This window comes from Myotis lucifugus, unplaced genomic scaffold (genome assembly GCF_000147115.1).
Source record: "Myotis lucifugus unplaced genomic scaffold, Myoluc2.0 scaffold_2, whole genome shotgun sequence".
Classification (NCBI taxonomy): Eukaryota; Metazoa; Chordata; class Mammalia; order Chiroptera; family Vespertilionidae; genus Myotis; species Myotis lucifugus.
In genome coordinates, this window is record NW_005871050.1 from 722,539 (window position 1) to 741,275 (window position 18,737).

The 18,737-nt window shown below is 40.8% G+C and overlaps 1 protein-coding gene and 1 pseudogene across 8 annotated transcripts in view; both read left to right on the forward strand.

Moving 5' to 3' along the window:
- Positions 1-18,737, forward strand: part of ATP11C (ATPase phospholipid transporting 11C) — a 202,689-nt gene that overhangs the window by 146,931 nt on the left and 37,021 nt on the right. For all 8 annotated transcript variants that reach the window (XM_023757568.1, XM_023757593.1, XM_023757571.1 and 5 more), the window contains 4 exons: positions 807-1,070; positions 5,161-5,335; positions 11,746-11,848; positions 13,275-13,420. In XM_023757568.1, the coding sequence (XP_023613336.1) occupies positions 807-1,070; positions 5,161-5,335; positions 11,746-11,848; positions 13,275-13,420 (688 nt within the window). The remainder of the gene's footprint in view (positions 1-806; positions 1,071-5,160; positions 5,336-11,745; positions 11,849-13,274; positions 13,421-18,737) is intronic.
- On the forward strand, positions 1,253-1,633 carry LOC102427895 (annotated as a pseudogene).

Consider the following 18,737-nt stretch of genomic DNA (forward strand, 5'->3'; position numbering starts at 1 on the left):
ACTGTTTTCAGGCTGGCCATGCCCCCTGGCTACTCAAGCTCCCAGCCTCTCCTTTTTTTCTTTCTTTTTTTTTCTGGGATTTATTTATCTTCTATAATTGAAACTTTGTAGCCTTGAGCAGAGCCCAGGCCTGCCAGGGCAGACAGGAAGCTTGGGTTCCTCCATCGCCATGGGCAACCCAAGCCTCCTGCTCGCTCCAGCTCCATGGCCACTGCCATCTTAGTTGGGTTAATTTGCATACTTGCTCCTGATTGGCTTGTGGGTGTGGCTTGAGTGTAGCAGAGGGATGGTTAATTTGCATGTTTCTCTTTTATTATATAGGATTCTCTTTCAGGATGGTTGGCTTTTCTGTTCTTAAAGCTCCTCAGGGATGATATTCACTAACTTCCCTCAATATCTTATTTGAATGTCTTTGGCCCTTTCTGTTTTAAACCATGTTAAGTATCTGTGTGGTGAGACATAATATAAAATTTAATATGCTAAAGTGACAATGAATAAGAATGCTTGGTGAGTTTCTGAATATTTTAGCTAAGAATGCTGATTCTCACTTCTGCCATAGGATATCAGTTATATCAAGAGATGTCATGAATTTGTCCAAACCTCATTCTTTGAAATTCACTTTAATAAGTAAAACTGTGCCAGAGAGAACACTCTCAGAGTAGAGGATACATAAGAAAACCAACTGTGATAACATGTCAGGACTCCAGAAATGCTGTGTATTGTAAAAATATTCTCTTTAACAAGCCTTCTTGCAGAATCTCTGTTGGGAATTTTTGAGGATAATGAGTTTTCCTTTGTGTTCTCAGGCTACAAGATCAAGCAGCTGAGACCATTGAAGCTCTGCATGCAGCAGGTCTGAAAGTCTGGGTGCTTACTGGGGATAAGATGGAGACAGCCAAATCTACCTGCTATGCCTGCCGCCTTTTCCAAACCAGCACTGAGCTCTTAGAATTGACCACAAAAACCATTGAAGAAAGTGAAAGGAAAGAAGATCGATTACATGAATTGTTGATAGAATACCGTAAGAAGTTGCTCCATGAATTTCCTAAAAGTACTAGAAGCCTTAAAAAGTAAGAAAGTGCATCAGTTTCTTATATTTAGGCATTGGTACAGATATAAATCACAGCTTTTTATGCAGAAGGCTCTGTTTTTTTATTTATCATTCTTTATTTGCAGGTATTTTATCCTTATAAATTAAAAACATTCCCTGAGGGCTCTTCCGGGGATGGTGACTTTAGTTTAGGTATTCACCATGGTCCAGCATTTGACATACATTCGGAGGCGGTCCTACAATACCGCCTCTAACAAAACGAGACTGTCCTGAACCCCTGGTAATAGAATTGTTTACCTTTATACCAAGAAGGTTGGGAAAGCACCAAAATCTGCATGTGGTATGTGCCCAGGCCGACTTCTCAGAATTTGTGCTGTGAGGCCTAAAGTTCTAATGAGGTTGTCTAAAACAAAAAAACACATCAGCAGGGCCTATAGTGGATCCATGTGTACTAAATGTGTCCATGACAGGATCAAGCGTGCTTTCCTTATTGAGGAGCAGAAAATCGTTGTGAAAGTGTTGAAGGCACAAGCACAGAGTCAGAAAGCTAAATAAATTTAAAAATGAAGCTTTTTTGAGTAATTAAAAAACACACACAGCATTCCCTGGGGATGTGGCTAATGGCCCAGTTGAAATTATTTGGTACTTCCTACCTCTAGTTTAAAAGAAAACCATGCACTTCTCAAGGTTTATGAAACTAGTTCAGTTTCTCGATATTTAGGGCCTGGGTATTTAGCATTGATATTCTGGCCTGGTCCATGTTAATAAAAAAATACATCTTTTCACAGTCTATTAAACTGGATGTAATAAAACTGATCTCTGTAATAGTTTCCATATATTTTGAGACCCTGGAGCCATTTTCTGTGTTGATTTTCATGCCACAGAATTCCAAAGGTAACCAAATTCTTGTTGACATGGACACTTGGATTCTGCTTTCAACTAGCTGCTTATGAAGAACTGTGGAACCCTCGGATCTCAAGGAAAGCCACTGATCCACAATAATTCAATGATATATTTTTCTAGAATTATCATTGACTAGGGCTTAGCCTTGTCTGAAGCAATTATTGGAATTTACCTTGGCTATAAGGAAATTGATTTCCTCTTTAGGATGTGCTTACACTAAATTCAAAGACCCCTAGATAATACTGTTTTTCATTTCTTGAGCACCCCCTTTGTTCCAGGAACAGTGTTAAGCACTTTATATAATTATTCTCATTTAATCTTCACTACAAACTAGTAAGGCAATCTTACTTTCTTCAACTTACAGATAGGGAAACTAAGGCTTTGAGGTGGAATAAGTCTATACAATTCCAGAGTCCATGCTATATCTTTAACAACTATACTATATTGTCATCTTCATCTCCATTGTTTAAACAAACTTTAGAAATGAATACCACACATTCATGAGGCTATGGTCAATTCTAAAACAGCAGTTTTTCTTCTGGTATTTGGGCATCAATGAGAATAAACAGGTTTTTATGATTAAAGTTTTCTTCCTTTAACCAAATGATACTTATTAAAGGCAGTCAAAATTACAAGCATTTTACTTTTCCATTTGTCTTAGTCTGCTTGGGCTACCATATCAAAATACCATAGACTGGGTAGCTTATCCAGTGGAAACTAATTTCTCATAGCTGGTATGGTCCCTCTTTCTAGCTTGCAGAAAGCTGCCTTTACACTGTGTCCTTACATTGCAGAGAGGGGGGAAGCTCTGGTGTCTCTTCTTATAAGGACCCCACCCTTATGAATTTATTTAAACCTAAGTATCTCCCAAAGACTCCATCTCCAAATACCACCACATTGAGGGTTAGGGTTTCAAAATAGGACATGGTAGGGGACACAATTCAGTTCATAGCACCATTCAGCAGCTCTGGAGCACTTTTATAAGAGCCAGGGCTTATGGAACCCTTCACTTCTCAGCTCAGAACATTTCCTCTTCCTGGCTCATCTGTTTGGAGTTGTGCGGGTACAGTCTTTCCCCAGGTTACATAGATGGCAGACCTAGAATCACTTCTGCCAGCTTCTGCTTCTTTGTCCCTTCCACTTTAGATCAGCCACCAAGCCTTATTCATGTTCTCATTTTCACCACCGGTGCTCCACAGCAAATTTTGTAGCAACCCATGCCTCAAGTCCCTTAAGCCCCTCTGCCAGACAAGTGGTCCTTAAATGTGAAGTACTGCCTATATCTTGTCCCTGCTCAGAAACCTTAAGTGGTTCTCCATTACCCACAGAATCAGTTTGCACCAAAGGCCTCAAGTGACATTTTCATTTTGCTTTCCTAGTGCAGGATACATTCTCTCCACACACCACTTTCTGCCCTGTCTTTCAAGTTCCATTTCAGATATCACACCTCACAAAGAACCCACTATTCTTCCTGTGTATTTATTTTCCCAATCACTGGATAGTGACTATTTAATATCTTGTTTGGTTGGTTATAGTCTATCATGTATGCTTTTGTCATTCCAATGAGATTTTCTGTTCTACAAGGAAAGAGTAATTAATAATTATTTTCATTGTATATAATTGATGTTTACAAATATTGCTTGATTGATTACTGAGTCACTGTTTTCTGTATATTAAGTCTGCTCTGTGGGTAGGGGAGCAAAGAAGGTGAACACATGAATGATATCTCTTTAGTGAGTGAAAAAATGGTCATTAAATTATGAAGCAAAATATGGATATGTACAAAATATTATGGTGTTAGCAATATACAACAAAGAAATATGGCATAAAGGATAGATGAGGCATATTAGGCTCTCACTATTCAAAGTTTGGTCCATAGAACAGCATCTCCGTTACCACCAGAAGCTTGTTAGAAATATAAAATCCCATGTCCCACCCCAAACCTATTCAATCAGAATCTACAAGATTCCCAGAAATTTTGACAAGATTCTTTTAACATTAAACTTTGAGAAGCATCAAGTTAGACAAGTGAATTTATAATGATGAGATCCAGCTGTGTCTAATTCACTGCAGTGGTTCTCAAATAGCACCCAAATTTCCTGAGCTAACATTGACTAATCATTGTTTTTTCTTCATTGTAAAAAAAATAAAGACATGTTAATTGGTAGAATTTTCTCAGTTGTAAGTTTTACCCTCATATGTTTTTCTTAAATACTTGGCACTGGTTACATTTTTCTTTCCTGGCTATGCATGAGAATCACCTGAAGAGCTTTTTAAAGCATTAATACAGTATATGTAACTGAGCCCTGCCCAAGATACTCTGATTTAATTTATCTGGGGATAGTCCTCACGTAATGGGCAATTTTTTATTTTATTTTTATTAAATATATTTTTATTGATTTCAGAGATAAAGGGAGAGGAAGAGAGAGATAGAAACATCAGTGATGAGAGAGAATCATTCATCAGCTGCCTCCTGCATGCCCCCTACTGAGGATCGAGCCTGATACCCCAGCATATTCCCTTAACTGGAAAAGAACCTGGGACCCTTCATTCTGCAGACCAGCGCTCTATCCACTGAGCAAAACCAGCTAGGGCACATGGGCAATTTTTTAAAACTGCTCAGATGATTCTAATGGGAAGGCTATGGCTGAGAACATTAATCAAGTATAAAATGATACTTATTTAATGAACATATATTGTTGTATGGTATTCTTTAATGAACACCATATATTTTAGGTACTCCATCACATTTGAGAAGCCTGGTTTACTGATAGTTTATGTCATTCAGGCAAAAATATTAGGAAAAGGTCTTCTGTGACTGTATACCCCAAAGCCATTTTGTCTTTTACTTATATTGTTAAGAAGTTTTTAGATTGACTAATGATTTGTCTTTATATCAGAGTTTGATCTGTAATTTCCCAAATTCGCCTTCAGTTTCTTATAGAGACTGACCACTAAATGTCCATTATTTTTATCCCATTTAGAACTTAATGTTATTTATATAGGCAGCTTGAGTCTCAAACATGTGATGAAAAGTCTCTGATGTGCCTTTATTAGAGGCAGTTTTTTCTTTAGAATGTATAGGTTTAGGAATCAGATTGATGATGACTTATGGGAGATCCTCCTTCTTATAGTTTAAAAGAAATAAGGTTCCTAAATAGAATTGTATAATAGATTCAAATACAGCATTATTTTTTTATTTTCAGAGCATGGACAGAACAACAGGAATATGGATTAATCATTGATGGCTCCACATTATCACTCATATTAAATTCTAATCATGACTCCAGTTCTAACAATTACAAAAGCATTTTCGTACAGATTTGTATGAAGTGCACTGCAGTGCTCTGCTGCCGGATGGCACCATTGCAGAAAGCACAGGTAACTGGATATTAGTTAATGTTCTGTTCTGGGGACTTCTACTTACACGTGCATATGTTCACTTTACTTTTAATTTGTTTCTTCTTTTACGGGCCATTATTACGTTATTACATCTTCCTTGGCATCAACCTCTTTGTGGTCAAAGTCAGGAGTCTTCCCACCGATTTGAATTAAACCAGCCTTGTTGTTCCCTCAAGCTGGCTGTCCAGTCCCTCACCTTCCGAACTTCTCTAATGAATGTTTGGTGCCTGCTGCCTACCCTGGTCCCATGTGTTCTTTCTTCTCATCTTGCTCTGTTGGATCGCCTGGAGGAGAGCAATGACCTCCTAGCCAAATCCATCATGCTATCTTTCATTCTCCTCCTCAGTTCTTTGCTGCAGTTGACACTATCAATTATATCTCCTTAAAATTCCTCCCTTGGTTTCTATGATGGTTCACAGTCCTGACTTCCCCCGCCTACTTGGCAATCTAGTGTCTTTTTATTTTGTTTCATCTTCTGTCTTTTCTCTAATTATCAGTTTTCTCTGGTCTTGATTTTTCCTTCTCATTAAGTCTCATATTTCTGGCTGCCTGCTTGACAGCTCCATATGGATTCCCCACTGTCACATTAAATTTTAGTGTTCAAAACAGATCTTACAATTTTCTCCTTCAGGCCAGTTTATTTTATATCTTTATTATTCCTATTACCAATGCCATTTTTTTCTTTTGCTTTCTAAGTCTCCAAAGTACCCCTGACCCTGCTCTTCTCCTTCACTCCATATATAGGCACTATGTCCTGTTGATTCTACCTTTTGTCATAGCTCTCATTTTGGTGCCATCTTTTTAAACCTTTCACCTCCAGCCCAGTCTAAGCCCTAATGACTTTACACAGAGACTATTTGATTTGGTCTCCTTGCTTTCACAATTCCCGCTTTAATCTCTTTCCCCACACTCCCAAATTAATCTTGTTAAAACACTACTTCTCTCATCATATATTCTTGCTCCAACACTTTCAGTAGTTTCCTAGTCTCTTAGGAGGAAGGACAGATGACTCAATGTGGGCTTACCCTGTTGACCCTTGGGTCCACCATAATTCCCATATCCAGTGTGAATTGTTCCCCTTTTGTGTGCTTCCAACATGCTGTGTGCTTGCCAACTTCCAAGCTCTTCTCATATCATTTCCTCATCTGGGATTCTCTCAGAATTGCTCTTTGTCTAACAAAAAGTATACTCAATAAAACCCATTTCAAGCCCACTCCTATATGCTATCTTTTTCAGCTCCTCCATCCCACATTGACCTGCTTCACCTTACTTTCTTGTACTCACTGGGTCCAAGGAACTTGAGAGTCTCAGTGACATACCTTTTCACTGCTATACACACGGCATTCTTTCATATGTGTTAGGCTTGCTTCTTCAGATTCTTCAGCTACTTACTCTAAATGCAGGGAGGACTATGTCTTTGGCTTCTCCTTTACATATAACCTGCCCTCTGCCTCACACATGCATGCACACACATGCCCATCTTTTTTTTTAAAATATTTTATTGATTTTTTACAGAGAGGAAGGGAGAGGGATAGAGAGTTAGAAACATCGAATGAGAGAGAAACATTGATCAGCTGCCTCCTGCACACCCCGTACTGGGGATGTGCCCGCAACCAAGGTACATGCCCTTGACCGGAATCGAACCTGGGACCCTTAAGTCTGCAGGCCGATGCTCTATCCACTGAGCCAAACCGGTTACGGCGCATGCCCATCTTAATTGAAGACATTGTTTCTCTCTACTTTCTTCTCACTCTCAATTCCCACCACAGTCAGGTGCTTGTCTTTTTTGCTCAACTCTCAGAGCCCTGGTTAGCCCCATCTGGGGAAGCACATCCTGCCAGAAAAGGATCCAGAAAAATCTGTCCATTTAGTAAGAAGCAATATCCCCCCCCCCACCCCCGACAATCATTGTTGTTCAAGTTGCTTACCTGGGTTTTGACTCCATTGCCCAGGCTGGTGTCTGTATTCCTGACCATATGCTAATTCTCCCACCCAGAATATGGAGCTCCCTGTGGTGCAATCCTCACTCTGTTTTATTTCTCTTTCTATAGTCACTTCTGGGCTATCACCTACTTATCTGTCATGGCCATGTGGGTGATTTTCAAGTCACTTCTCCAATCTTTGGGTTTAACTTTATTTCTGTAGCTTCTTATTGAACACATCTTGGGTGTGTCATTATCACCTCAACTCAGCCTTCACTAGAGCCCAACTGTCATTTTCCTTGTCTTTTTCTATATCTACTAGAGGCCCAGTGCATGAATTCATGCATAGGTGGGGTCCAGTCAGCAGATTGGGGCTGGGCCTGTCGGGAGGAGGAGATGGTGGAAGGTTGGCTGGGGAGAGGGGCCGTGGGCGATTGGGGGCGGGGCCGGCCATGGAGAGGAGCCATGGAAGGTTGGCTGGCCAGCCCCACCCCTGATTGGTGTGTGGGAGGGCTGATTGGGGGCAGAGCTGGCTGCAGGGAGGGGCTACAGGCCTATCGGGATGGTGGGGGCTGATTAGGGGTGGGGCTGGCTGTGGGGAGGGGCTGTGGGTGATGGGGTGGGGGGGGCTGATGGGGGGCGTGCAGCCTGGGGGAGGGGCCATGGGTGGTTGGCTGGCTGGCCCTGCTCCTGATCGGAGTGGGGGGCCAATCGGGGACAGAGCTGGCTGGGGCAAGGGGCCGTGGGCTGATTGGGGTGGTGGGGGCCCATCAGGGGCAGGGCCGGCTGGGGGGAGGGGCCACAAGTGGTTGGCTGGCCAGCCCTGCCTCTGATCAGGGTGGTGGGGGTCCATCTGGGGGGGCCGGCCAGGGGGACGGGATGCAGGAGGTTGGCCGGCCAGCCCTGGCCCCTATTGGGGTAGGGGGGTGGCGATCAGGGGCGGGGCGGCCGGGGGCAGGGCCTGCAGGAGGTTGGCCAGCCAGCTTCACCCCCCGGTTTGCTGGCCATAGTGGGCATCATAGTGACTGGTCATTCCAGTCATTACGGCATTCCAGTCTCTGGCTTTTTATATATATAGATTACTGAACTCACTATACTTCCAGTTTTCTAGATTTAAAATGTTGAAATCTCTGTTGACTTCCCCCATGCTTTACCATATGGTTTCAGTCACTGAATTCTGTCTGTTTTCTAGAACATCATTGTCTTTTCCATCTATTCCTTTCTTTCCATTACTTTTCAGGTCTAGGCTTTTAACAACTAATTGAACGGCAGCTATAACTAGCCACCTAACTTCTTTTTGCCTGCAGTTGTACTTTTTCTTTCTGTTCTTCTTGCACCCTACTGCCACTCAGAATATCACTCCCTGTTGATCTGGCCCCAGGTGTACCTGGTATCTCCCCTATATGGAAACTCATTGATTTGCTCAAGCCAGATCTATTTTCTGAGCATATGCTGTACTTACCTGGCTGTATGTCTTAGAACATGACATTTTCTTTCTCTGGCATACTCCAACCCCCTTTTCCCCATCAATGCAAAACTTACCAATCTATTATGATTGATATCAAATCACTCTTATATAAAATTATTCCTGATCACTGTGGCATATAGTGTCCTCTTCCTTCTCTATGGTCATAGGTTTTCTTATGTGGGTGACTTAGATGACATTTGTGTTATATATTCCCTTGTACAGATGATCGCATAGTGTTGTTTCTTAATTGGATTATCTAATATTCTTGATTCATTCCCTATCTCTGCTACTTCATCATATACTTTTTTTTCATCATATGCTTTTTAAGGTGTGTGACCAAGCCTTGTATCTTTTTTTTTGGTATTTGTATATTGCTTTGCACTTTAAATTATATGAAGTTATAGTCGAGAAATAAATCACTTTTGGTAAATTGATTTCTTTTTCATGAAGCTATCCTAGAGATTGAAGAGATTCTTTTTTAGTTTTTTTTAATTTTATAGATTTCAGAGAGGAAGGGAGAAAGAGAGAGATAGAAATATCAGTGATGAGAGAGAATCATTGATCGGCTGCCTCCTGCATGCTTCCTACTGGGGATCGAGTTGGCAACCCGGGAATGTGCCCTTGACCAGAATCAAACCTGGGACCCTTCATTCCGCAGGCCAACGCTTTATCCACTGAGCCAAACCAGCTATGGCTGAAGAGAAATTCTTAATCCAGGTGACCTGGGTCCCAGAAAAAGAAAATTAATGTTAATCCATAAATCTGTCATTATTTCATAGTGTGTGACCATATATCCTTTACTTCCCACAAGGACAAGCTTTATTGTTTTTAATCTATTTTTTTATGTGGAAGCTGTCACCTTTGATAATTTCATTACCTTTCCTGGCTGCAGTTTTTCTTCCTTGAGGTGCAAATTATTACTGCACTTAGTATAACAAGTGCAATTAGTTTAATGAGTATTGTAGCCCATAAAAAATCAATTTAGTTTGGGTTCTTTAATTTTGTCTTTGACTTACTGATAATTTCTGACAGTCTTATAAAGCTTTTTAAATGAACCCAAATGAGAAGGATTGGCAGAAAGCTGGCATTTCACAGTACCACCATTTTTTAGTTAAATTGAATTGGATGTGGATTTGGGGGTATACTATTTAATACTGAATAAAACCTGACTGAATTTTTTTTTAAAGAAAATACTGTGGGTTGGTGTATATAAATTATTTTTAATTACTTCAGTTGTGTTTAAAATGAATTGCCCTACCAGTGTCTCTCAGTGGTTGGGCATCGACCCAGGAACCAAGAAGGTACCAGAGGTTCGATTCCTGGTCAGGGCACAAACCCGGGTTGATGGCTCGATCCCCAGTAGGGGGCATGCAGAAGGCAGCCAATCGATGTTGCTGTTTCTCTCTCATTGATGTTTCTACCACTCTATCCCTCTTCCTTTCTAAAAATCAATAAAAACATAGTTTAAAAATGGATTTTATTTATGTTAACTATTGAAAGCGATTATGAGGACATAATTTTTGCAAGACATTATTTGACTGCTGGATTATATAAACTTTTTTTTAAAATATATTTTATTGATTTTTTACAGAGAGGAAAGGAGAGGGATAGAGAGTTAGAAGCATCGATGAAAGAGAAACATTGATCAGCTGCCTCCTGCACACTCCCTACTGGGGATGTGCCCGCAACCAAGGTACATGCCCTTGACGGGAATCGAACCTGGGACCCTTCAGTCTGCAGGCCGATGCTCTATCCACTGAGCCAAACCAGTCAGGGCTAAACTTTTAAAAGCTACTAGATTCCCAGGGGTTTTGAGGGTTGACACATAAAGCAGTCATTATCTAAAACATAGGGTGAGAGGACAGCTGTTTACCGAATACACTTCTCACAAGTAACTCCACCAGATTTATTTTATTCAGTACCTACCATGAACACAGCATTGAGCTACACTCTGTCATCAACACCTTGAAGAGACACTCAAGGAACAGTGACAGGCTTTTTACACATATCTCAGATAGCTTCTGCAAATTTCACCACCTTTAAGATGTCCCCCTTTAAAATGCAGCTACCGCCCTAGCTGGTTTGGCTCAGTGGATAGAGCATAGGCCTGCAGACTGAAGGGTCCCGGGTTCAATTCTAGTCAAGGACATATGCCTGGGAAGTGTTCAGTCCCCAGCAGGGGATGTGCAAAATGCAGCTGATCAATAAGTCTCTCTCATCATTGATGTTTCTATCTCTCTTTCTCTCTCCTTTCCTCTCTGAAATCAATAAAAATATTTAAAAAATAAAATGCAGCTACCTATAGGAAAGATGAAATCATATTGGGCAGTGGGACGAATTTAGTTGGTAGCTAGATGAGTGCAATAATTTAATGTCAGAAAAGTCCCTCGGGATAAGGGTTGGGATGCAACAAGGGAGAGTGTCAGCAGGGAGGGGAGAGGGAGAGGTCCCCCAAAACATTGTCCTCTCACTTCCCACTTTTGTTCTGGTAGCCCTATGCATGATACCCCAAATCAGCTTTCTGGTCTCTACTGTCACACGTTCAGCACTGATATGAAAAGACACATGAAGCTATGACAAAAGAGGGAAACAAGTTGTCCTCTAATATAGATAAGAGGCAGGGATTTTGACATTCATACATTCACAGAACTAGAAACAAGTGCGCATTGGTATTATATTTTTTCTTTTTTATTGGCTTTATTGGGGTAACATTGGCTAATAAAATTATATAGCATTAAGGTATCCAATTGTATAATACATCATCTGTATATTGTATTGTGTGTTCACCACCCAAAGTCAAAGTCTCTTTAGTATTATATTTTGAAAAGCTGTGCTCTTCTGCCTCTGAGATTCGAGACTATTGCACATATATGCACACACTCCCTTTCTATTTGCAAGGCCAAAATTTACAAGTGTGAATGAGGCATCTAACCCTAATGTAGTACAATCTCACTTTCGGCTTTGACCTTTTCTATACCTCTTTTGTATTTAATGTTTAGATTGTCAGAATGGTGAAGAATTTAAAAGGGAGCCCAATAACACTGTCGATAGGTGATGGTGCCAATGATGTTAGTATGATCTTGGAATCCCATGTGGGAATAGGTAAGAAACATCTAATGAGATGGCAGCTGTAAGGTATCAGTATTGCTTTTAGGTAGAGTGATCCTATATTCTAGAGATTTATTTTGGTTGCTCATCCTGAATTCAAATTTTGGTATAATAATTGTTAATTGAATGAAGGTTGTCATTTGACCATGCAATATGTCCATCCCAAAGTCCTATTTCTGGGGGGAATGTAGAAATACAAAGTTGAGAATTTTTTTATATGATCCAAGTAAAATGAATTTCCCAAACTTACTGGCAGCACAATTGATCTCACTTTGACATCATGAAGGAAATTTTATTGATTTTCCACTCCTGGCCAGATTGCCTCCTTATGTTGCTGCACTGTCTTTTGAGATACTTAACTGTTTGGTACTAAGAAATGATCATTGCTTGGCTGGTTTTCCATATGGAGTTATTTATGGGTGGTTTGGGCTGTAGTGTTTAATTTATATGTTAGCATGTAAAAATGGCTTTTCTACAGCCTGTACCCTTTTTCCCCTTGTCAGACTCTTGGTAGGCAAAAATTCTAACACCCCAGCAAGTTGTTGTTGTTGTTGTTTTTGAAGGGGGAGAAACAATGGAATTAGTATCTTGGGAATTATTATACTGCAGTTTGGATTCCCAAATTCTTTTCATTTGAAAGTAGCCATATGTTGTGTGGAACTCTTAGTTCTACTCAATGGTTATCCAGTGTGGAAATGGCCTAAAGTAGCTTGAGCTCAGAGAAACTTGGGCTACTACTGAGAGTTTCATTCAGTGAAAGAACTTCACTGTCTCATTGTAAGTTTTCAGTTTTGAGCTCCTAGACCAGTGATGGCGAACCTATGACACGCGTGTCAGAGGTGACACGCGAACTCATTTTTTTGGTTGATTTTTCTTTGTTAAATGGCATTTAAATATATAAAATAAATATCAAAAATATAAATCTTTGTTTTACTATGGTTGCAAATATCAAAAAATTTCTATATGTAACACGGCACCAGAGTTAAGTTAGGGTTTTTCAAAATGCTGACATGCCGAGCTCAAAAGGTTCGCCATCACTGTCCTAGACCATAAACCCCAGGTCTCTGATTTGCTTTAATATTGTACCCGGTCTAGTGCCATGCACAATTAAGCACTAAGTGGCTTTAAAGTAACTTTCCAATTTAATTTTTTCTCAGGATAATTTTGCCTTATAATGATTAAATAATTATTCTATTTAATTGTTGTATATTGTGTTATAAATAGGTAATTATCAATTACACTTAGTTTTACTACTTATTGGTAATTCTCATTGAGATTGTTAAAGAAAGCACTTTTTGGTTAAATAACACTAAGCTAAACTATACAACTGAGCTATAACACATAAGGAAGTTGAAAATACTAAGTCCAGGGCTTGTTTATTCTATAAAATACTCACCCTATAGAGATTTTCTTTTTTTAGGTATTAAAGGCAAAGAAGGTCGCCAAGCATCCAGAAATAGCGATTATTCTGTTCCAAAGTTTAAACATTTAAAGAAATTGCTATTGGGTCATGGACATCTATATTATGTGAGAATAGCACACCTTGTACAGTATTTCTTCTATAAGGTATGTGATCAAGTATTTGCAATTTAATTTAAGACTACTTAATCCAGCTCAATTTAGTCATAGTGTTTTTCCTCCTCTTTCCATGTTTCTTTTGCTGTCTTCATACTGAAATTTGTAGACAGCAAAACATCTGTTTATGGTATTGAAAACCAGAAATTTATTTTAATGCAAGAGATTTGAGATGAAATTTTAAGTCAACTTTCTTGGAGTATAGTTTAAATACAATAAAATGTACCCATTCATAGTGCAGTAAACCCTCAAGTTTGCGAACCTCAATTTAACCAACTTCTGATTTAACAGACAAAATTTCCAGTCTGTATGTCATATGTGAAAATTAACACCCTTTTAATTTTAAAATGCTTTTAACCAAGAGTTGCTTATATTAAATTAACAGGATGTGGTGTTTTTTTTGTTCATTAACTTATTTTTAACAAATTTTAGCAAATAGGCCATATGCTGGAAAAAAAACACTGTAGTCATTTTGCTGTCATAAATATTACATATCTACAACTATAGTCTACATATTTAAATCTAAGAGTCATTGCTCGTAAACAATGTTTGATGAATGATTAACACATGATCACACTGTATTGCAGGTGGTATTTGGTTATGGTGTGACTTTCTACAGCAGTTTTTTATTTTTTAATCCTCACCTGAGGATATTTTTTCCATTGTTTTTCATAGAAAGTGGGAGGGAGGGAGGGAGGGAGGGAGAGAGAGAGAGAAGGGGAGAGAGGCAGAGACATTGTGGACTGGTTGCCTCCTGCAGATGCCCTGACCTGGGGGTGGGGAGTGAACCTGTAACCCAGGTATGTGCCCTTGACTGGAAATGGAACCCATTGCCCAGGACAATGCTCTAACCACTTACCACACCAGCCAGGGCTCAGGGCTCTGCAGCATTTTTAATGTGTGCCAGCGATGTTCTAAAGTGTGCTAATCCACGCCTCAGCTGTGTGCATTTTACTCGTGGTGACTGGTGAATGCATACATTTACTAAAACTATTCAGTATAAATTTGAAATTACTGTAATATTTACAGAAAACGTTTCTGTGAAATTAAACTTTTCTTTTTTAAAATTAAATCTTTATTGTTCATATTATTACAGTTGTTCCTCTTTTTTCCCCCATAGCTCCCCTCCACATGGTTCCCACCCCACCCTCTGTCCTTACCCCCCCCCCACTGTCCTCATCCATAGGTGTACGATTTTTGTCCAGTCTATTCCCGCACCCCCCACATCCCTTTCCCCCCTGAGAATAGTCAGTCCACTCCCTTTCTATGCCCCTGATTCTATTATATTCACCAGTTTATTCTGTTCATCAGATTATTTATTCACTTGATTTTTAGACTCACTTGTTGATAGATGTGTATTTGTTGTTCATAATTTATATTTTACCTTTTTCTTCTTCTTCCTCTTCTTAAAGGATATCTTTTAGCATTTCATATAATACAGGTTTGGTGGTGATGAACTCCTTTAGCTTTTTCTTACCTTTGAAGCTCTTTATCTGACCTTCAATTCTGAATGATAGCTTTGCTGGGTAAAGTAATCTTGGTTGTAGGTTCTTAGTATTCATCATTTTGAATATTTCTTGCCACTCCCTTCTGGCCTGCATAGTTTCTGTTGAGAAATCAGCTGACAGTCGTATGGGTACTCCCTTGTAGGTAACTGACTGTTTTTCTCTTGCTGATTTTAAGATTCTCTCTTTGTCTTTTGCTCTTGGCATTTTAATTATGATGTGTCTCGGTGTGGTCCTCTTTGGATTCCTTTTGTTTGGGGTTCTCTGCGCCTCCTGGACTTGTAAGTCTATTTCTTTCATCAGGTAGGGGAAGTTTTCTGTCATTATTTCTTCAAATAGGTTTTCAATATCTTGCTCTCCCTCTTATTCTGGCACCCCCATAATTCGGATGTTGGTATGCTTAAAGTTGTCCCAGAGGCTCCTTACACTATCTTCAAATTTTTGGATATTTTTCTTTTTGTTTTTCTGGTTGGGTGTTTTTTGCTTCTTCGTATTTTAAATCTTTGACTTGATTCTTGCAATCCTCTAGTCTGCTGTTGGAACTCTGTATAATATTCTTTATTTCAGTCAGTGTATGCTTAATTTCTAGTTGGTCCTTTTTCATAACCTCGAGGATCTCACTAGATTTCTTGAGGGTCTCACTAAATTTATCGGCGGTTTCTAGAAAATTCTTGAAAAACCTTAAAAGTGTGGTTTTGAACTCTATATCCAGTAGTTTGCTTTCCTCCATTTCTGTCATTTGTGACCTGTTTCTTTGTCTCCACATTTTTTATGCCTCCCTGTGTTGATAGAGTGGCTTTCTGTGCTAGGTGTCCTATAGGGCCCAGTGGCTCAGCCTCCCCAATTACCTGAGGTGGACACTCTTGGTACACCCCTTTGTGGGCTTTGTGCACAGTCTTGTTGTAGTTAAGCCTTGATTGTTGTAGGTATCACTGGGAGGAATTGACCTCCAGGCCAATTGGCTGTGAGAATCAGCTGTGTCTGCAGTGGGAGAACTTCTGTGCTGGAGACACCCTTCTTGGGCAAGACATGCTTCAGTGGGGCTTTGGTGAGTGTGTCGCTTATGGATCTGAGGAGTTGTAATCTGGATGGTCCCACTCTGACCACTGGGTACACTGGCTCTTAGGTCTCTAAGGAGGTGCTAATTTAGCCTCTGCCTCAGGCTACCCAGCAGGAGCTATGGAGAGATCTGCAGATTCCTCTTCTTTGTTTGGTGTTTGGAGGTGCCCAGATGAGGCCCAGCTGTGAAGCAGTGCAAGCTGCTGTGGGGCCTTGGGCCTTCTTTTGGAAGTTCTGGGTCTCTCTGACCCAGCTGCAGTTTGTTAGGTAATTTTCAGATTGCAAAGGGCCAGGCCTTTCATATGCAAAAGCCTCTGCGCACAGCTTGGGTGGGGTGGGGTCTCAGGGGATCAACAGGGCCGAGCAAGCAGCTATGGCTGCTCCTCAGTCCTACCCTAAGACGCCCCGTGTCTCAGTGACCCGATAATCGCTTCAAGCACCTCTGAGAGAAAGCCGCCCTCGAGTTCCGACTGATGCCAGACAGTCCAGTTTCTCCCCTTATGAGTCTGGGTTCCCAGAGACTCGCCTGGAACTGGAGTTAAGAGCAGTCGGGAGCTTGAGACTCCCTCCCGATTGAAAAAGACAACCGTGTCCTCAGCTGCCAGCCCTTTCCAAGTGCTCCTCCATACCTCTGCACTTTACTTCCGCACCTCCTCTGAGTCTCAGTGTGCTTTTCTCCTTCCTTCTAGTTGTAGAATTTCCACTCAGCCAGCCTTCCTGTGGTTCTGGATGATGTACGTTGTGTCTTTTAGTTGTAGTTTTGAAGTGGTTTTGCGAGGCAGCAATTTCAGGTGTTTACCTATGCCGCCATCTTGGTTTCTCTCTTCTGAAATTAAATCATACATACTTTTAACTACACGTGTCTACATAAGTAAAAACATAAACTAATTTGTCATCTTTTTAATATACTCATTCAGAAAACTTACTTTATTATATAACGGACTTTCAGCTTTAAGGGATACTCCCCTGCCTGAAATAGTCTATTACTAGAGGCCCAATGCACGAAATTTGTGCAAGAGTAGCCCTTCCTTTCCCCAGCTGCTGGTGCTGGCTTCCCTCTGGCACCCAGGACCCAGGCTTCACTCCATCCCCGGCTTTGTCTGGAAGGACGTCCGAAATGACATCCAGAAGGACATCGGATCTAATTAGCATATTATCCTTTTATTATTATAGATATTGAAGTTTTATTGTATGCAGTTCTATTTTGACAAATGTATACGTTCATGTAACCAGCACCCTAATCAAAACTAGAACATTTGTCAGAGAAAAATAAGTATCACATATCTCACTTATATGTGGAATCTAATGAAACAAATAAACGTGATCAAAAATAGACCTAGAGACATAGAAGCGTGGACAGATTGTTAAACCTTAGAGGGAAGGCGGGGGTAAGGGTGAGTGGAAAGAGATCAACCAATGAACTTGTATGCATATATGCATAACCCTGTGGACACAGACAATGGGGCAGTGAAGGCCTGGGGGGGGGGGGGGCGGGACTGGAGTAGGCTGGAAGAGGTTAAAGGAAGAAAAAGGAGGACCTATGTAATACTTTTAACAATAAAGATTTTTTAAAAAACACAAAAAACTAGAACATTTCCATCATTCCAGAAAGTTCCCCTATACTCCTTCCCAGTTAGTCTCCTCCACCCCTGATCCAAACAATGGCTAATTGCTGGGGTCCAATCCCAGCAGGTCCAGGGGTCCCCAAAGGTGTGGACGGAGTCGGCGAAGAAGGAATGACACGAAGACAGCCTTCAGTTGGTCAGCAGCCTAGTCAGGACCTATAGCCAGGATCTCCAGCCAAAGTTCTGGTCGGAGTTCTGGTCAGGAACTCCAACCAAGTTCTGGTGCCATGTTCTCTCGCTAGGTTCTGTCTCTAGGTTCTGTAGCAAGGTTCTCCAGCCAGGTTCTCCATGTTCTCCAGCCAGGTTCAGTCACCAGGTTCTTTAGCCAGGTTCCAGCCAGGTTCTATCCAGGTTCTCCTGCCATGTTCTGTCTAGGTTCTCCAGTGAAGTTCTCTGGCTAGGTTCTGGTTAGGTTCTGATGAGGATCTGATGAGGATCTGATGAGGTTGTGTTGATTATTGTCTTGTTACATCCGTATTTATACCAGCCGATTTTAATCCTGTCAATTTCTATTACAAAGGTTAAGGCGTTTCTTATCTCCATTCCAGGGAGTAAAGATTATGTAGCTTAACTACCCACCTGGCACTTAATTAGGGGGTTGTATCCCCTCCCTAACCTCAGGGAAAGATCCCCACCTGGGGAAACAACCTTTCTCGGAGAGATGACCTTGGTTAAAACACATGGCGCTAAAGGGAGCAAACATATTAAGAACAGTATGCTATATACGCCAGGTCCATTGAAACATATGCTGTGCAGATGTTTCTTTCCTGCAGCGACTGTGTCAAGCAGCAAGGATGGACCGGCTTCCGGCAGCTAATCTGATTTATATTAACACTAGAGGCCTGATACACAAAATTCGTGCAAGGGGCTTGGCCCTCACAGCCCTGGCTTCATGCAGAAGGAGGTCATTTGGCTGTCCAGTCTAATTAGCATTATATATATACACTGAGTGGCCAGATTATTATGACCGGCCAGATTATTATGACCACCCCATCAGTACTTCGTTGGGCCACCTTTTGCCTTCAATACTGCGGTGATTCTTCTTGGCATTGACTCCACGAGATGTTGAAAGGTGATGCGAGAATCTGACACCATGCCTGATGAATAGCACTGTCCAGT